Source organism: Suricata suricatta, chromosome 2 (assembly GCF_006229205.1).
Source record: "Suricata suricatta isolate VVHF042 chromosome 2, meerkat_22Aug2017_6uvM2_HiC, whole genome shotgun sequence".
Taxonomy (NCBI): domain Eukaryota; kingdom Metazoa; phylum Chordata; class Mammalia; order Carnivora; family Herpestidae; genus Suricata; species Suricata suricatta.
In genome coordinates this window covers 143775086-143792818 of record NC_043701.1, presented here as the reverse complement: position 1 = coordinate 143792818, position 17733 = coordinate 143775086, and the positions used below count along the sequence as shown (strand labels likewise).

At 34.2% G+C, this 17733-nt stretch overlaps 1 protein-coding gene across 6 annotated transcripts in view; it reads right to left on the bottom strand.

Moving 5' to 3' along the window:
• The window catches only part of CCSER2 (coiled-coil serine rich protein 2), a 159456-nt gene that overhangs the window by 33806 nt on the left and 107917 nt on the right, over positions 1-17733 (bottom strand). For all 6 annotated transcript variants that reach the window (XM_029932048.1, XM_029932047.1, XM_029932049.1 and 3 more), the window contains 2 exons: positions 7482-7565; positions 1860-1946 (listed from right to left, as the gene is read on the bottom strand). In XM_029932048.1, coding sequence (XP_029787908.1) covers positions 1860-1946; positions 7482-7565 — 171 coding nt within the window. The remainder of the gene's footprint in view (positions 1-1859; positions 1947-7481; positions 7566-17733) is intronic.

Sequence of the window (17733 nt, the reverse complement as noted above, 5' to 3'; positions counted from 1 at the left end):
ATCCTTGGATATTTTTCTACTTTATATGTCTTTAAATTTTATCTTTTGCAAGATACATTATTCTAACCTAATAATTATCTCAAAGCATTTCAGAAACATTTTATAATATATGTAAGTATATCAAAATTTAAAAATAATTTTAGATATCCATTTGTAGAAGGTAAAAACTTCAAATTCAGTACTTCTCACTTTTTCAGTATATTCCTTATTTTCTTCCTCAAACCCGTATTTCACTTAATGAAAACATTTTCAAGGGGTGCTTGGGGGCTCAGTCAGTTAAGCGTCCATATTCGAGCCTCGCATCAGGCTCTGTGCTGACAGCTCAGAACCTGGAGCCGCTTCGGATTTTGCATCTCCCTCTCTCTTGCCCCCACACCCCCCACTCATACTCGGTTTCTCTTTCTCAAAAATAAACATATAAAAAATAATTTTCAAGAATTTTATAGCAATTTAAAAGTTTACAAACTAAAAACTTCATTTCAAGAAAATAAAAATATATAAATTAAAAAAAATCCAACATTCAAATGATATAAGAGATAAAATAATGAGCAATAAGTTTTCTCCATTACTGGTTGAAAAGTTTATCTCATCTAGTCCTACTGAAAATAGTTTTCATTTCATCTCTCATTTTAATTTACTTCCTTATTCTTGAGTAATTTTTTAATGTCTCCCTCAGGTATTTGGAATTCATTATTTGGAAATTTTACAAAGATAACTGGGTGGCACATTTTTCAAGACATTCAAGGTCTGAAAATTTACCTTGGTATATAAATAAAAGTTTGTTTAGATATAAAATATGGAGTCATGACTTTTTTTGAGGTGCACTAAACACAATTTTTGTTCTCTGTAATATATTTTTGTAAAATCAGAAGCTTAATTTCCTAATGCTGTTTTTCTTCTCCCTGAAATTGTCTAGGTTTTTTTAGTTTTGAAATATAAACATTAGGTCTTATTATTTTCCTTTTTAATTTTATACTTGAGAGGCCCTCACTTTGTAATAGTAATTCATTCATTTTTCAGATTTGTAACTTTCTTTGTACTCCTTAATCATAATATTTGATCCATCAGTCCCTACTATTTATTCATGATTTGGATCTCTGTGATCTGAACTCAGTGGCTCAGAGTTCAGTATATATTATGTCCTTTTACATTCTGAGATTAATAATTTAAACTGTTGAATTGCTTTGCTATATCAATATATGCTTTTGAATTCCAACAAAGATTTTCCTTGACCTATTGTCATTTTTCTACCATTATGGTGTTATCCTGGCCTTTTAATGAATTAAATTATAATTAAGTTCAAGATACTGCACACATTTTCATATGAGACTAACATCTGAAATTGTAATGATTATAAACTTACAAAGAACCAAATCACTCCCATCATCCATGGGAAAGAAACATTTTCTTAGAATACCTTTCACTCTAACAGTCTTACCTACAGAAACCTAAGCCTAATATCCAGTTTAATTTCTGCTCTGAGAGAAAAAAATATGCCTTGTTCTCAACTCACCAGTACTTGTTTCTTTAAATACACAAAGAAAGTCATTTACCCTTCATCAATAAAATGAATGTAAACTGGTGAATTTCAAAACCCCCAAATGAAAGCCACTGAAAATGTACTCATAAAGACATTCTTTTCATCTTGAATACTTAATATTTAGACTAAAGTTTCTTAAATATTTAGAATGAAGAAACTACATACTTTTAGAATGCATATAATCTAAGTGTAATACAATAGTGCAACTTTGAAAGCCAAAAATAAGGTCAAATTTCAATTCTGGCCAGACTTTTTACAAATAAACAATATTGCTCAGTTTGAAAAGCCTCTACTTTGTATACTATACCATAATACTTACAAGCTGATGTTCTAATAGTTGAATTTTTTCATCTTTTTTCTTTATTTCCTCTTTAAGTTGTTTTATTTCATTTAATAAATCTTCATTCTGAAATATTTAAAAAAACTAACATGAAGTATTTAAAATACTCTAATGAGAAGCATTAAATCAACAATGAAGACTGAATAATGAATGGTTTTTTCATTTAAGGGAAAACTCTTCTTAAATATGCCAGCTATTAACCTATGAATAGACAAAAACCCATTTTGGCTCTTCCAAAAATTCATAGTGTAATGGAGTCTAACATGTAAAAAATGAATGAGAGCAACAGCAGCTAACATTCATTAAGTACTTATTAAGTGCTAAGAGCTAAGTACTTTTAGATACCTAAGCATTTGATCCTGAGTACAACCTGAGGCTGATACTATTATCCCTTTTTTACAGATAAGGAGACCGGGACATGGGCCATATACTAAAACAAATTACATATAAAACAGTAATTTCAGCTAGATTTCAAGGGTTGTATGACAGTTGCCTATCAGAAAAAATGAAGGGCTCTACAAACAGAAAGAACAACATAATTAAAGGCAGAGAGTCATTTCACAGCTGGTTCAGACATCAGCAGAAGGATAAATATGCCTGGGAGGGTAAGAGGTTCTTTTTCCATGACCCACTTTCCTGAGAACTGCCTGACTCAGAGACAAAATACCCTGTCATAAGAAATTCCTGATAGTATTAAATGGAAACCTATCGTCAAGTTAAGCAGAAATCCAGTTACATTTCCAAGTGTAAAGTATCATTACCTTTTGTTAGCCCCTTGTGTTTACCAAGATTCAGTGAACTAGAAATATATACTGAGGAAATAGTACAAGCAAGGATATTAGAATATATACGCTAATGACATATCTTTCCGAGGAAAAAACTATGCAGGCAATTATAATTATAAACTGCTTTTACTAAGTATATAAAGTATCTCTTGCAGATACATTGGGAACTAACACAAAATAGTGCAGTCCCTTTAACAGATCAGAAATAGACATTTTGCAAATATATAAGCATCACAAACAATGGGGAAGAAAAGATCTTTGTTAATGATGTCATATATACTGCAACTGAGCAAGACTGTTTATTTTATATAAGAAATGACTTCCAGATGAATTTACAAAGTTTAATTTTTTTTAAATCATAAATCAAGGTAAAAGAGGGGCGCCTGGGTGGCTCAATCGCTTCAGCATCTGACTTCAGCTAAGGTCATGATCTCTTGGCTTCTGAGTTCAAGCTCCACGTTGGGCTCTGTGCTGACAGCTCAGAGCCTGGAACCTGCTTTAGATTCCATCTCCATCTCTCTCTGTGCCTTCTCTACTCAAGAACTGTCTCCCTCTCTCTCTTTCTGATATAAATATTTTTAAAAATTTTAATAAAATAAATAAGACAAAAAAAGAGATTGCAGATTATGAAGGATACATTTTTAAAAGCTGTGTGGCAAATGAAGCTATTAAGAAATTGTAAGTATATTTGATTACATAAAAATTTAAAGCATCTATACAATTAACACTAATGTTAAAAGCTGGTGAAAGTCTATGCAAATATGACAGAGGATTTATACTCAAGTATATTAAAAGCCTGTTCAAACATACAGGATAATTTTCTAGGCCCCAAAAGACAAATAAACCAATTCCCACAAAGATACATATATAATTGGCAAAATATTTAATTTGACCTACCTTCGAAATATAAATTCAATATTAAAGGTATTGTTCTATAGACATTAAATTCGAGGGAGAAATAATGTGACGAACAAAATTACGGAAAAAATGGTACAGTATCAAACATCAAAACTGGTCTTTTTGTATAAACACAAGGATACACACAGAAGAGTCACAAAAATGCTTGCACTCTGATTCAGACATCCAACTCCTAAGAAATTATGTCAAAGAAAGAATCCTGAGTATGAAAAAAAATCTACAAAAAGGTATTATCTATACGTTTACAAATTTACAACTGTCCTAAAAGGAGGCAACTAAAATACAATGTAGTAATCTGATGGAATACTATATACTATCTTTCAGTCACCACTGGGTTCTGCTAGTGTTGGAAGAAGTGGACCTGAAAATAAAATCCAAATACAATGAGATAACATATTAATAGCCAACATGTATACAGTATTTAACTTTATGACAGGCACTGCTGTAAGGATTTTACACATGAAGATGGGCAAAGGAGAACACATATCAGGAAACAGGTAACTCCAGTTAAGTCTTAAAGGATGAGTAAAAAGTTCTGAAGATACAGAAATGTGTCAGGCTTTGGACCTGAGGAAGAGATACTAGTAGTTACAACAATACATAGATGAAGATAAGCATAGCATATATGGAGAATTAGAAGCAGTGACTCTCTCACACAAAGGCTGTAGTGAACAGTGGATAACAATGTGGTTAGTAAATGGCAAGAGCCAAATCATAGAGGGCCATGAGTATCAAGCATGACCTAAGCCAGGGGAGTGACAGTACATTTGAGATGGCTATTTAGAGGACAAATATGACAATAACAACAAGTTAGACTAGTGAATCTGTTACCAAAATGTAATAATACTCCAGATGACAGTAGGAGTCTGACCCAAGAGAATGAAGAGATAAGGAAGAAGAGCAGGAATCACAATTAGGAGGTCTTAGCAATTCTCTCTCCATGTGAAAGCAAAGAGCACAAAGGGACAGTCAAGAGTGATACCTATATTTCTAGCTTGGGTGATACGGTTGTTTACTTGTGCCACCAAAAGAAATAGAGAACAAATGAGAAATATGTCCAAAGAGGAAAATTTGTGAGTCTCAGATATATTATTAGAGGTAGGTACCTAAGGCTGGGACACAGTGGAAATGTCCAGTGGGCAACTGGATTACCCAGTATGAAAGAGCAATTTCAGGGGCACGTGGCTGGTTCAGTCAGTTAAGCTTCGGACTCTTGATTTTGGCTCAAATCATGATCTCCTGGTTGTCGGAGGCTCCATACTGGGTGTGGAGCCTGCTTAAAACTCCCCCCTCCCCTCACCCTCACTTGTGCTCTCTCTTTCGCTCACTCTCACCCTCAAAAAAAAGAGAAATTTCATGTTATCAACACATATGTTATGTATGAAACCATGACAGTAAAAAGTTCAAAGCCAACTAGACAAAATATATAAATCTATATTTAAAGAAGAGGAGGGACCTACAAAGCAAATGGGAAAATGCTGAGGACTCTAAGGAATTTCAGAGAGAAGTGACATAAAAATCAAGGATAAAGCTTTTAAGGTAACAGTCACACTGTCTATAGCATTAAAACCAGTAGCTGCTTTCATTTTTCTAGGTTTCCACATTAACTATAAAGAAGCTTCAGAAGAGTCAAGGAAAGGTTTATTTGGTTTATGAATTTATGATAGGTAAGGTACAGAAATTTATAAACTGAAGATGAAGAGAAAGCACACTGAAGAGAGATGAGAGAGGAGGAGGTAGTTAGGTCCTTAACAGCAGCAAAAGATAAGAGTCAAGAACCTAGGAAAGGGTGGTCTTCCACAGCACAGTGGACATTTTTTGCCCTGTAACTGAAAGAAGGTGAATGAGAATGATAACAGATACAGGTAAGTCAGAAGACAGGAAGGCAGGTAGCGGATCTTGCTTGATGAACACAAGGCCACTTGCAGAAACTGAGAAGAATGGCTGAGAATAAGGCTTGAGGACAGAGGTCAATGTTGACCAGCTCATCAAGGAAATGTGAGAGGGAGCTGTTCTGAGATAAGTGACAGATCAGAGACAGAGACATGGCAGGTCCAGTAGAGATTGCAGACCCTAAATTTGCAATGACACAAGTCATTTGTATCACTGGAAGCTGTACTGCTGGATGAGAAGGGCACATAACTGGGGATTTGACAGTGAAAGTGCAAAGGCGTCCAGTGTACTGGAAACAGTATCAGCTACAGTATCTCATCCTGGATAAGAAGGAAGACTAGGAATGAACTGCTTAGAAGGAAATGAAGTAGGGACAAGAAATAAATACTGTGTAACAATGTTTATCATGTAACATTAAATATGTAGATGAACAAGAAAGGAAAAAAGAAAAAAATTAAAAATAGCTTTGTAAAAAAGTTGGGATTAAGTTTTTCTTCTTTAAAAATTATTTCTTCATTTGTAAAAACATTTTACAAAAACGAATCCAGGAAAAAGTTACCTTCACTTTTAAAATGTCAGTCACAAAACTTAAAACTGAGACATGATCAGAGACCATCTAAGTCAATGGTTCTCAACTGGTGTGTATGTAAAAGTTTTTTTTAAAAAAAAGATGTCCTACTGCAGACCTGCTGATTTAGAATACTATACTCATAACAGGTTGGAAGCCAAGACATGGGAAGAAATTTGTGCAAAAACAGGTAAGGTAACACATCAAGAAACCGACTAGATAACCAGGTAACTGGTTTTGGTTGTTTCAGATGCAGTCTTGTTCCAATAAGTCACCCCATAGCTTTGAGAAAATTATGCTTCTTTGACCTCTAATTCCAGGGTTGACTACTTGATTTGGAGAAGGTAATATCTGCAACATCTAAGCAGAATCCACGTGTGGTTCTGCCAACGCTTTTTTCCCTTAGGTTCAAAAACATGTCCTAGGACAGGGGCTTATCCTCCAGACTAGGTCTCAGGATGAAGAAGCAGCATAAAGCAGAGTGCCAGCAGATCTATAGCCAATATGTAACATGCTGAAAAATAACAAGTGGTGAGAAATACATTTCTGTCATTGCAAAATACCAGTATTTCAAGATTGTTTATTGACCAGCAAACCCTGACTAGCATGCCCTGAAAATAGAATGTGAAAGAAAATAATAATTTTACTTGGAAACATTAAATCAGGAAAACTTTTGTGGGCTTAAGAAATATGTACTTCAGAAATAACTATAAAAGAAAAGAGCTTTTCTCAACTAAAAATAGAACTAAAAATGATCATTATAAAAAATATACTTTCAAACACTAAAATGCATCTGTATTCTATGCTAATATTTTTAAAGATAAAAAAAGATAAATGAATCCCATTTTCAGTATATTTCTTATATTTCTTCAATGTTGTGATTATATAGAAGTACCTGTTAAGCACTATAACTGGTATATTTTTAAAACTGTTATTTATAATTATAAAAAAGAATTAAAAAATTTAATAACTCATTGATTTAAGAAAAATAATCCTATACCAGTAGTAATACAGGGACAAATAATTATCCAACCAATAAAATAAATACAAATTAAAACACCAGAGTGATAGCAAAAGTTAAAAGTAGACATGATTAAAATTTAACACAGCAAAACTGCAGGTTTTAATACATTTATTATTAAATGTTTTGTTACTGCTTTATAATTTTAGTAATAAAAAATAATTTCTTTTAATGCTTATTTCTGAGAGAAAGAGAGACAGAGAGACAGACTGCAAGTGGGGGAAGGGTGAGAGAGGGAGACAGAATCTGAAGCAGGGTCCAGGGTCTGAGCTGTCAGCATTGAGCCCAACGTGGAGCATGCACCCACAAACCGTGAGATCATGACCTGAGCCGAAGTCAGATGCTCAACCGACTGAGCCACCCAGGCGCCCCTAAAAAAGAATTTTTAAAAATTTAGCATGACTACTTCATCATACCTTATAGATTTGATCACCATCTTCTGGTTCTGGACTGGATGGCAATGATAGCTGAATATCATGCAATGAACCACTTCCATCATGCTGTCAGAGAGAAGAGAAAGAAAACATGAGATTAATACAGTAACTGCAGACACTCATTTGAACCTGGATTCACCCCAGACCAAATGCTAGCATGGCAAAGAACAAATAGGATATAAGGTTTTAGGAATCTCGTTTTCATCCCTACACATTTGTAGGAGAAAATGTGGAACAGGTAAAAAGAAAGCAAGGGGCAAGAATAATTTGTAGAAATAAATAGCAGATAGTACATGAGTGGATGAAGAAAAAAGCCACTGAAAGTTTTAGAGTGGGAAAAGGAATATGGGAAATTTCCTAAAGAATTTGAAGATTATCTCACCCATAAAAAATGCAAAATAAAAGTCAAATTACATCTACTTTGGTTTAGATATGGTTATTTGAGTATTTGAATAAAAAATTAAAAATTTTTTAATGTTTACTTATTTTTGAGAGAGAAAGAGACAGAGCATGAGCAGGGGAGGGACAGAGAGAAAGAAAGGGAGACAGAATCCAAAGCAGGCCCAAGGCTCTGTCAGGACAGAGCCAGACATGGGACTTGAACCCACGAATCATGAGATCATGACCTGAGCTGAAGTTGGATGCTTAACCAACTGAGCCACCCAGGTGTTTTTTTGTTTTTGAGTCAGAAACAATATTAAATAACTCAACAAAGCATAGCCATAAAAAATCATTTGATTAAAAATACTAGACAGGAGTATATATATTGCAGGACTATTTTTATTTTATTTATTTCAAGAGAGAGAGAGCATGAGCAAGCAAAGGTCAGAAAGAGAGGGAGAGAGAGAGAATTCCAAGCAGGCTCCACACTGCCAGTACAGAGCCCAAGGTGGCACTCAAACTCATGAACTGTGAGATCATGACCTGAAATCAAGGGTCAGACACTTACCTGACTAAGCCACTCAGGCACCCAGGCATGACTTCATTTATATGAAGCCAAAGAGAAGGAAAAACTAATTTATTGTACTAGAGATCAGAACATGGGTTGACTGAGGGGAAAGGGGTTACTGACTGGGAAGGTGTATTAGGGAGCCTACTAGGATGCTGGAAATGTTCTATGTCTTGACTGTGTGGTGGTACATACACATGAAAAGTTCAAGCTGTACACTTAAGATTGATAAACACCTTAAACACCTTATTGGATATATGCTATACCTCAACAGAAGTTGAAAAAAAACTTTTTGTCCTTAAATGCAGTAAAGAAAATGACAAGAAATACCCCTTGCTGAACTGGTTAGGAATAACCAAGAAATGGCATATTAAATGATTCACATGGGGTGACTGGGTGGCTCAGTTGGTTGAGTGTCTGACTTTAGCTCAGGTCATGATCTCACAGTTTGTGAGTTCGAGCCCCACGTTGGGCTCTGTGCTGATAGCTCGGAGCCTGGAGCTTACTTGGGATTCTGTCTCCCTCTCTCTCCCTCTGCCCCTCCCCTGCTAATACTCTTTCTCTCTCTTTCAAATATAAACATTAAAAAAATTTTTTTTAATGATTCACAGACAACCTCAAGAAAGATGGACAAGTATAGAATATGCCTGGGATGATGGGGAAGGACTGGGCCCCTACCAAGGGTGGTCTGACACCTGGTTTGTTCAGATGGCACCTAGCACCCTTGAGACACCCACTGAACCAACAGTGTTCAAGGAGCGCTACTATCATCATCTTCCTCAGACCTATCTGTCCTGAGGAAATAAATCTCTTAGACCACAGAAATGTCCTGTATAAAGAAGACATAAGCATGTAGGCCATTTTCCTCTTTACTGAATCAGAATCTCTGGGTATAGGGCCTACGAATGTGTATTTAGATTGACAGCAAAAACTAAGCCTTTGTCAAATTTTGAAAATAAATAAATTATATTTTTATTGGTGAAATCATATGGAGATGAGGAATTTGACCTGAGAGTGGAGACAATGTCCTAATGAATAAAATAACAAATGCCTTCAGAAAATCATGTTAAATGTTTAAAATAAAAAAGAAATTTTATAAGACTCATCTCAGTAAAAAGTTCACCTCTGCTGTAAATGCCTTGACATATAAAAACAGTCCTACATAAAAGTATATATTGGAGAAAAGAGAAATTGAAAAATCCGCCTTGTTTTCAAACATCTCTATCTTCTTCCTGCAAATTGCAAAGCAGGAACTCCAAAGAATGGGATACAATACAAGAATATACTGCTTTTGCCTTATACATGGGTATAGCTGTGGAAAAGTATGTAGCAGAATGAGAAAAATAAAATATCAGCTTTCAGGGTGAAGGAACAAAAAGGGGAGTCCCAGGTAAAGAGAAAATACCAGTGAGACCAGCTCAGGACTCCAGAAACATGTATGTAAATGTCTAGGTTTAACCTTAAGTAGCACTTGCTTAAATATGATCCTAATATCAAAGACTTTGAGAAATAAACTAAGATCACTGCCTAGGCCCAATCTAGCCTCTGAAAGGCGTATACTACAAACAGATCTGATAAGCATGGCAAAGGCTTTGAAATAGAAATAATATTACAACCACAATCCAAAGGTGGTTGGCTAGTTTGAACTTCTAGCCTGAACCTAACCAGAGTTTTAAAATTAAAACAGTAGTGCCTGGGTGGCTCAGTCGGTTAAGTGTCTGACTTCCGCTCAGGTCATGATCCCACAGTTTACGTGTTTGAGCCCCATGATGGGCTCTGTGCTATCAGCTCAGAGCCTGAAGCCTGCTTCAGATTCTGTATCTCCCTCTCTCTCTGCCCCTTTCCCTGCTCATGTGCTCTCTCGCTTTCTCAAAAATAAACAAACATTACCAAAACAATTATTTTTAATAAAGTTAAAACAAATACCAAAAACAACAATAAAAAACCCAAGAAACCCCACAATATTCTCCATAGGATTTAAACAAAATTAAGTGTCTCATAACAAAATACATAAAGATGCAGTCCAAAATTACTCAACATACAAACAACAAGGAAAATCTCAACTCACACAGGAAAAGACAATTAACAAATACCAATGCCAAAACAAGACAGAGGCTGGAATTAATTGAAAAAGATTGTAATAGGGCCATTATAAAAGTTCTGCAAAAGTAAGACAGAACTCTTAAAGGGAATGGAAAGAGAAAGTCTCAGCAAAGAAACAGAATACATAAAGTGGAAACACATGCAAATTTTAAAACTGAAAAGATTCAATAATTAAATTTCAAATTGTACTAGCTGGACTGAATACCAGCATTTGAGATGACAGAGTGAACATGAAGATGCATCAAGAGAAATCAAGCAATTTGAATCATGAAGAGAAAAAAGATTGGGGGGGGGTTGGAAAAAGAATAGAGCCTGCTGAGGAAAATATGGGACAAGAATGAAGAATCTAATATTCACAGCATTAGAGTCACAGAAGAAAGGGTAGAGGGCAGAAAAAGTATTTGAAGAAATAATGGACAAATATACCCCAAACTTGGTGAAAGACATAGATATGCAGATTTGGGAAGCTCAGTTTTAAAAGAATAAAAATAGACAAAGCATGGTCTCTGAACATAATGGAATTTAATTAGAAATCAGTAAAAGAAGGATAATCTTCAAACACGTTAGAAAGTAAACAACAAACTTTAAATCATCCATGGGTCAAAGAAGAAATCTGAAGGCAAAGAAGAAAATTTTTTGATTTGAAAAAAAAATGAAGATACCACATTATCAAAATCTGTGGAATTCAACTAAAGCAGTGCTTAGAGGAAAAATTATTATAAGAGATACTCATATTAAAACAAAGGTGTCAGAGTGCGTGGGTGGCTCAGTCAGTTAAGCTTCCAATTTCAGCTCAGGTCATGATCTCACAGTTCAAGGGTTCAAGCCCCACGTCAGGCTCTGTGCAACAGCTCAGAGCCTGGAGCCTGCTTTGGAATCTGGGTCTCCCTCTCTCTCTCTCTGCCCCTCCCACACCCAAAATAAAATAAACATTAAAAAAGTGTCAAATTCACAACTGGAGCAAAATAAACCCAAAACAAGAAGAAAGAAGAAAATAATGAAGAGTAGAAATTAATGAAATTGAAAATCAAGAAATAGAAAGCAATGAAACCATAAACAGGTTATCTGACAACTATAAAACATCTAGCAAAAGTGCCAAGGAACAAAGTTAGAAGGCACAAATCAGACACAGATCAGGACTGAGAAAACAGGTACCAGAAATGAAAGCAGGGATATCATTAATATGTTTCAGGCATTAAAAGTACATAAGGCAATAATACTATGAGTGACTCTATGAACACAAATTTGACAACAAACATGAAATGGAGAAATTACTCAAAAACCACAAATTATCAAAACTCATGCCAAATGAAACAGACAACCTGAGTAGATATGATTATTAATAAAATTATTTCATAATTTAAACCTTCTGTAATAGAAATATTAAAGGCTAAATGTTTTCCTAGAAAATTCTTCCAAAATTTAAAGGAATAATATCAGTTCTATGCAATTTCTTAGAGAAAATTACATCAGTTAAATGAGGCTACCACTTCCCTGAATCTAATAAAGACAGTATAAGAAGGCTTCAAGATCAAGAACACAGAAGTTCTTAACAAAGTATTTCTAAATGAAATTCAATATAATAAAAGGAAAAAAGATTATGAACAAGTGGAGTTGATACCTGCATGTAAAGCTGACTCCACAGTTAAAAAGCAAGGTGATTCAGCATATCAAGAAATATCTAGATGATTATCCCAACAGATACAGAAAAAGTTTCTCCCACAATTCAACATCCATTCACGATAAAAACTCAGCAAACTAGGAACAGAAGGCAACTTGTTCAACCTGATAAAATCCATCTAAAAAAACCTCAAAATTAACATCAGATTTAACAGTGAAAGACTGATGCTTTAGGCCAAAGACAGGAACAGGGTACTCTATTACACTGGAGTTTCTACCCAGTTCAATAAAATTGGCAAATAAAATGAAATTTTAAAAGACAAGTAGAAAAGAAAGAAATAAAATCATCTCCATTCAAATAAAATAAGTTTAGCTGTATCATTTCCCAAATTATCTGCAATAATACCACTAGAATACATGAATTTAGGAAAGTCATCAAATACAAGGTTGATATATAAAAATCTACTATTTCTATGGCAAAGAACTGAAAATTGAAGTTTAAAAAATTTACATTAAACCATAATCCAAGAACTAAAAAAAAAAACCAAGAAAAAAATCAAAATCCCAAAATAGAAATATTTAGGTACAAATCTAACAAAAGATAGACTTTGTATATTAAAAGCAAAAAAATGATGGCACCTGGGTGGCACAGTCAGTTGAGTATCTGACCTCAGCTCAGGTCACAATCTCGTAGTCTGTGAGTTCAAGTTCTGTGTCTGGCTCTGGGCTGAGTCCTCCTCTCTCTCTGCCCCCTCCCCCACTCACACTCTGTCTCTCAAAACTGAAAAAACGTTAAAGAAAATTTAAAAACAAAAAAAAAAAAAAGAAGAAGAAGAAGAAGAAGAGATGACTTACATAAATGGAGAGGGATACTCTTTAATGAATTTAAAGACTCAGCATTGAGGAAATATCAATTCTCTTCCAAATACAATTGGAATTTTCACAGAAATAGAAAAGCTGTTTCTATATAGTAAGGCAAGAGAACTAGAACAGTCAATAATTTTGAAAAGAAAAGTTGGAAGATATAATACTACTTTAAAACTTACTATAAAGCTACAGTAATCTAGATATGTGATACTGGCAAAAGGACAAACATTGATCAAAGAATGAACAAGTGCAGAAACAGACATATTTATGCTCAAAGGTATTTTTGACAAAAGTAGCAATGCAACTCGGTACAGAAAAGATAGTCTTTTCAACAAATGGTACCAGAACACCTAGATGCAATAAAATTACTTTCACTCATACCTCATGCCATGTACAAAATTCTCAAAACAATCTGCACACCTATATATCAAACTTAAAACGATAAAAACTCTCCAAATAAATAGAAAATCTTTGTACCTTTGGGTTGGACCAAGATTTCTTAAATATACCACAAACATGACCATAAAAAATAGTGATAAATTTGACTTCAAGAGAATTTCTGTTCTTTAAAATACTATTAGCAGAATAAGAAAAGAAGCTATGAACTGGGAGAAAATATTTGCAATAATCCAGGTAAAGTATTGAGCATAATGTCTGACTCATAGACAGCATTTATAAATTGTTACCTATTTTTAAATATTGACAATAAAAAATGATAATATGCTCTAGGGTTTTTTACAGAGTTCATTAACACACAATTGTACATAGCTGCCTATAAAGCAAATTTCATTTTTTCCAATATTCATTTGTTTCATCATTTACCTGCCTGCTAAAAAATTTATATATAAATATATAAAGAACTAACAAAATCAATAATAAAACAGATATTTTTGTTCATGGGCAAAATAATGGATACCAAAGAAGATATACAAATAGTAAATAAGTACATGAAAATATGCTCAAAATGATTAGTCATTAGGCAAATGCATATTAAAACCATGGTGAGATACCACTGCACATCTACGTGAAAAGCTTCTGAAAAACAGTAGCAGGCAAGGCAAAGATGCAAAATAACTGAAGCTTTCATTAATTGCTGATGGGAATACAAAATCATACAGCCCCCCTGGAAAACAGTTTTGCTGTTTCTTAAATATACACTCACCATACAACTCTACAATCCTAACCCAAGGTACTTAACCCAAGAGAAATGAAAACATGTGCACATGGAAAATCTGTGCACAAATGTTTATATTTATAGTAGCTTTATTCATAACTGCCAAAAAGTGGAAAGGGACACAAATATCTCTCAACTGGTAAATAGATAAACAAACATGCATGCACACAGTGGAATACTACTCAGCAATTAGCAGGGACAAATTAGTAATACAAGGACAGCATGAATGAATTTGAAATGAGTTATGGTAAGTGAAAAAAACCAGAGTCAGAAAACTATGAATGACTCCATTTATGTGACAATCTTGAAAAGGGAAAACTACAGAGACATAAAAAAGATCAATGGTTAAAAAAGAAATCAGTGGTTGCCAGGAGCTGTGGGTGTAGGGATTGACTATAAAAGTTAAAAAAAAAAAAAAAAAAGAATTTTGGAGGTGATTGTAATAGCTGCACAACTGTATGGATTTGTGAAACTCACAGAGCTCTATAACAAAAAAGGCTGAATTTTAGGGCATGTAAGTTATACCTCAAAAAAGTTGTATTAGATTGAATTGTGTCTCCCCTAGAAATTCATGCCAATCCAAAACTTGTGAATAGAACTTCATCCGGAAGTAGGATTTTGCAAATGTAATCAAATTGAGGTCATAATGGAATACAGTTGAGCCTAAATCCAGCATTACTGGTATCTTTATAAATAAGAAGAGAGAAATTTGGACACACAAACACAGAGGTCATGTGAAAGAAGGCAGAGATGGGAGTGATGCATCTGTAAGGCAAAGAATGCCCTGGATTGCCAGCAACCACTAGAAGCTAAAGAGGCAGGGAAGATTCCTCTCCTAGAGCCTTCAGAGAGGACATGACCCTGACAACACCTTGATTTCAGATTTCTAGCCTCCACAACTGTAGGAGAATAAATTTCTGTTGTTATATGCCACCCAGTATGTACTTTATATTGTGGCAACCCTAGAACGCTAATAAAAAAAAAAAAAACTGAAAGCAAACAAAAGGAGACAGTAACACCAGATTAATCTCAATCATCATAAGAAAAGTAAAATTGATATACCAATATTATTATAACACAAGGGACAAGGTAGAATTAAAGATACAAAGCATTAATGAGGATAAACAAAGAGTTTAGTGATCAAAGAAACACTCCACCAAGATGATGTGCCAATCATAAACATTTATATACCTAACAAAATAGAGCATTAAAAGAAGAAATGGAAAAATCTATAATTGGAACAGAAAACTAATACTACTCTCAGAAACTCATAAAGAGAAAAATTTAGTAAGGATAAAATATACATAACAATAAAAAGTCAGTATAATAGGCATACTGCTACCTCAAATATAGAGAATTATGTTTTCAAGGAAACACAGAAAAGTCACAAAAATCAAGCATATTCTAAGCCAGGAAACTATAAACTATGGTCCACAGGACAAATCCAGCCAGATGTCTATGTTTATCATAGTCCATGACCTAAGAATGGATTTTACATTTTTAAATGATTCCATTTTAAATGATTTTATAAATATCTACATAAGAACCATGAGTTTGCTTCTTGCCCAAAAGAGCTAAAATATTTACTATGTAGCCTTCCAAGCAAATTTCTGCACCACTGCTTTAAGAAACAAAGCAAATATCAACACATTCCAAATAACTTATATCATATAGATATTATTATTCATCTAAGATTAGAAATCAATAAAGGATGAAAACCCATACACAAACCAGTATTTTTAAAAACTGAAATAATATTATTCTAAATAAAATAAATTTATAACATAGCCTAAGACAACTGGCATTTACTAATGTTTAAGTTATTGGTATGTCTCAGAAAAGAAAAAAACACTTTCCAATTTTTTTTGACAGTCCAGCAGTCTAGATTTAGCCAATCAAAGAGGGGAAAAAAACCTATTATTTCCATCAAAGCACGGGAGCTTAAAGATCATGAATAAAATCTCCAACTGAATCAATTAATAAATCATCTCCTCTCCAAATATCTGACACTAACCAATGGTAGTACTCCCCATTAAACTTCAACTCAAATGAAAAGTGTCCAAGCCAAAATTAGAAAAGCTTCTTTAAGCATTACAATGGGGAGAAAAATATTACATGCACAGAAAAACTTATCTTTTAAAAAAAACACTGAATAACAATCATATATGCAATGTTCATGTTTCCTATCACATATACTAAGAAGCTCAACATTTACTGAATTGTGTTGGCATTATTCTAAGGATTTTGCATAAACCTATTTAATAAATGCATAGATGCAAAAATACATAAAAACTACAAAATCCCACAGCACAAAAAATAAGCAATTCATAGTTACCAGATTGTCCCAGGTATGCCGGGCTGCTTTACTGAATGGAGGGTCTCAACAGTTTCTATGATTTCTAATTAGGATTTTTGAATTCTAAATACAATTATCCTTATTTGACTCTTGTGCCACTAGCATTTTATTAAAGATTCAAGAAGAGAAGCTTTCCTTTATCCTAAGAGGAGACTACTATCAGCATGCCATCTTCCACTTTTCTCTTTGACATACCATCAAGGTAAACTCTTGTTCACATATTAACTTATTGGAAAACCCTCTAACAAACTCCATCTTACCCAGGTGGTTCTTCCATGAGTTTGCAAAAACTGGGATCTTCCTATGAATTCCAGAGCAGCTGCAATGGACTTAAGACACTTGAAATGACTAACAAAAAAGTTTGGCAGCGTTGACCAATCTCTGCTGACAAGTATCATCAGTGATGTCAACAAAGCTGCCTTGTGTTTCAGAAATGCTACAACACAATCACAAGAGGCATCCTAGGAAAGGGAGTAGAGGAAGAGGAGCGATTGATTTTTTTCATTTTCTTTTTAAAAAGACATTTAAATTAAAAAAACAAGAGACAAAAGAATATGGATGAACAATCACATCACATAGACTCTTTAATGTACATTGAAAATAATTTTTGAGTAAATGCTGTAATTCACCTATGGGATTTAACATCTCATAATTCAAACTATATTTGAGAGGATTTCTGAAATACAAACTTATAAAGCCTGATTTTAAATAAGTGCTTCATGTCTCACATTCAGGTCCTTCAGACATTTTGAGTTAATTTTTGTGTATGGGTGTAAGAAAGTGGTCTAGTTTCATTCTTCTGCATGTTGCTGTCCAGTTCTCCCAGCACCACCTGCCAAAGAGGCTGTCTTTTTTCCATTGTATACTCTTTCCTGCTTTGTCAAAAATTAATTGGCCGTACATTTGTGGGCCCAGCTCTGGGTTCTCTATTCTATTCCATTGGTCTATGTGTCTGTTTTTGTGCCAATACCACACTGTCTTTTTTTTTTTTTATAATATTTTATTGTCAAATTGTTTTCCATACAACACCCAGTGCTCTTCCCCTCAAGTGCCCTCCACCATCACCACCACCTGTCTTCCCCCCCAACCCTCAGTTCATTCTCAGCATTCAATAGTCTCTCAAGTTTTACATCCCTCTCTCTCCCCAACTCTCTCTCCCTCCTCC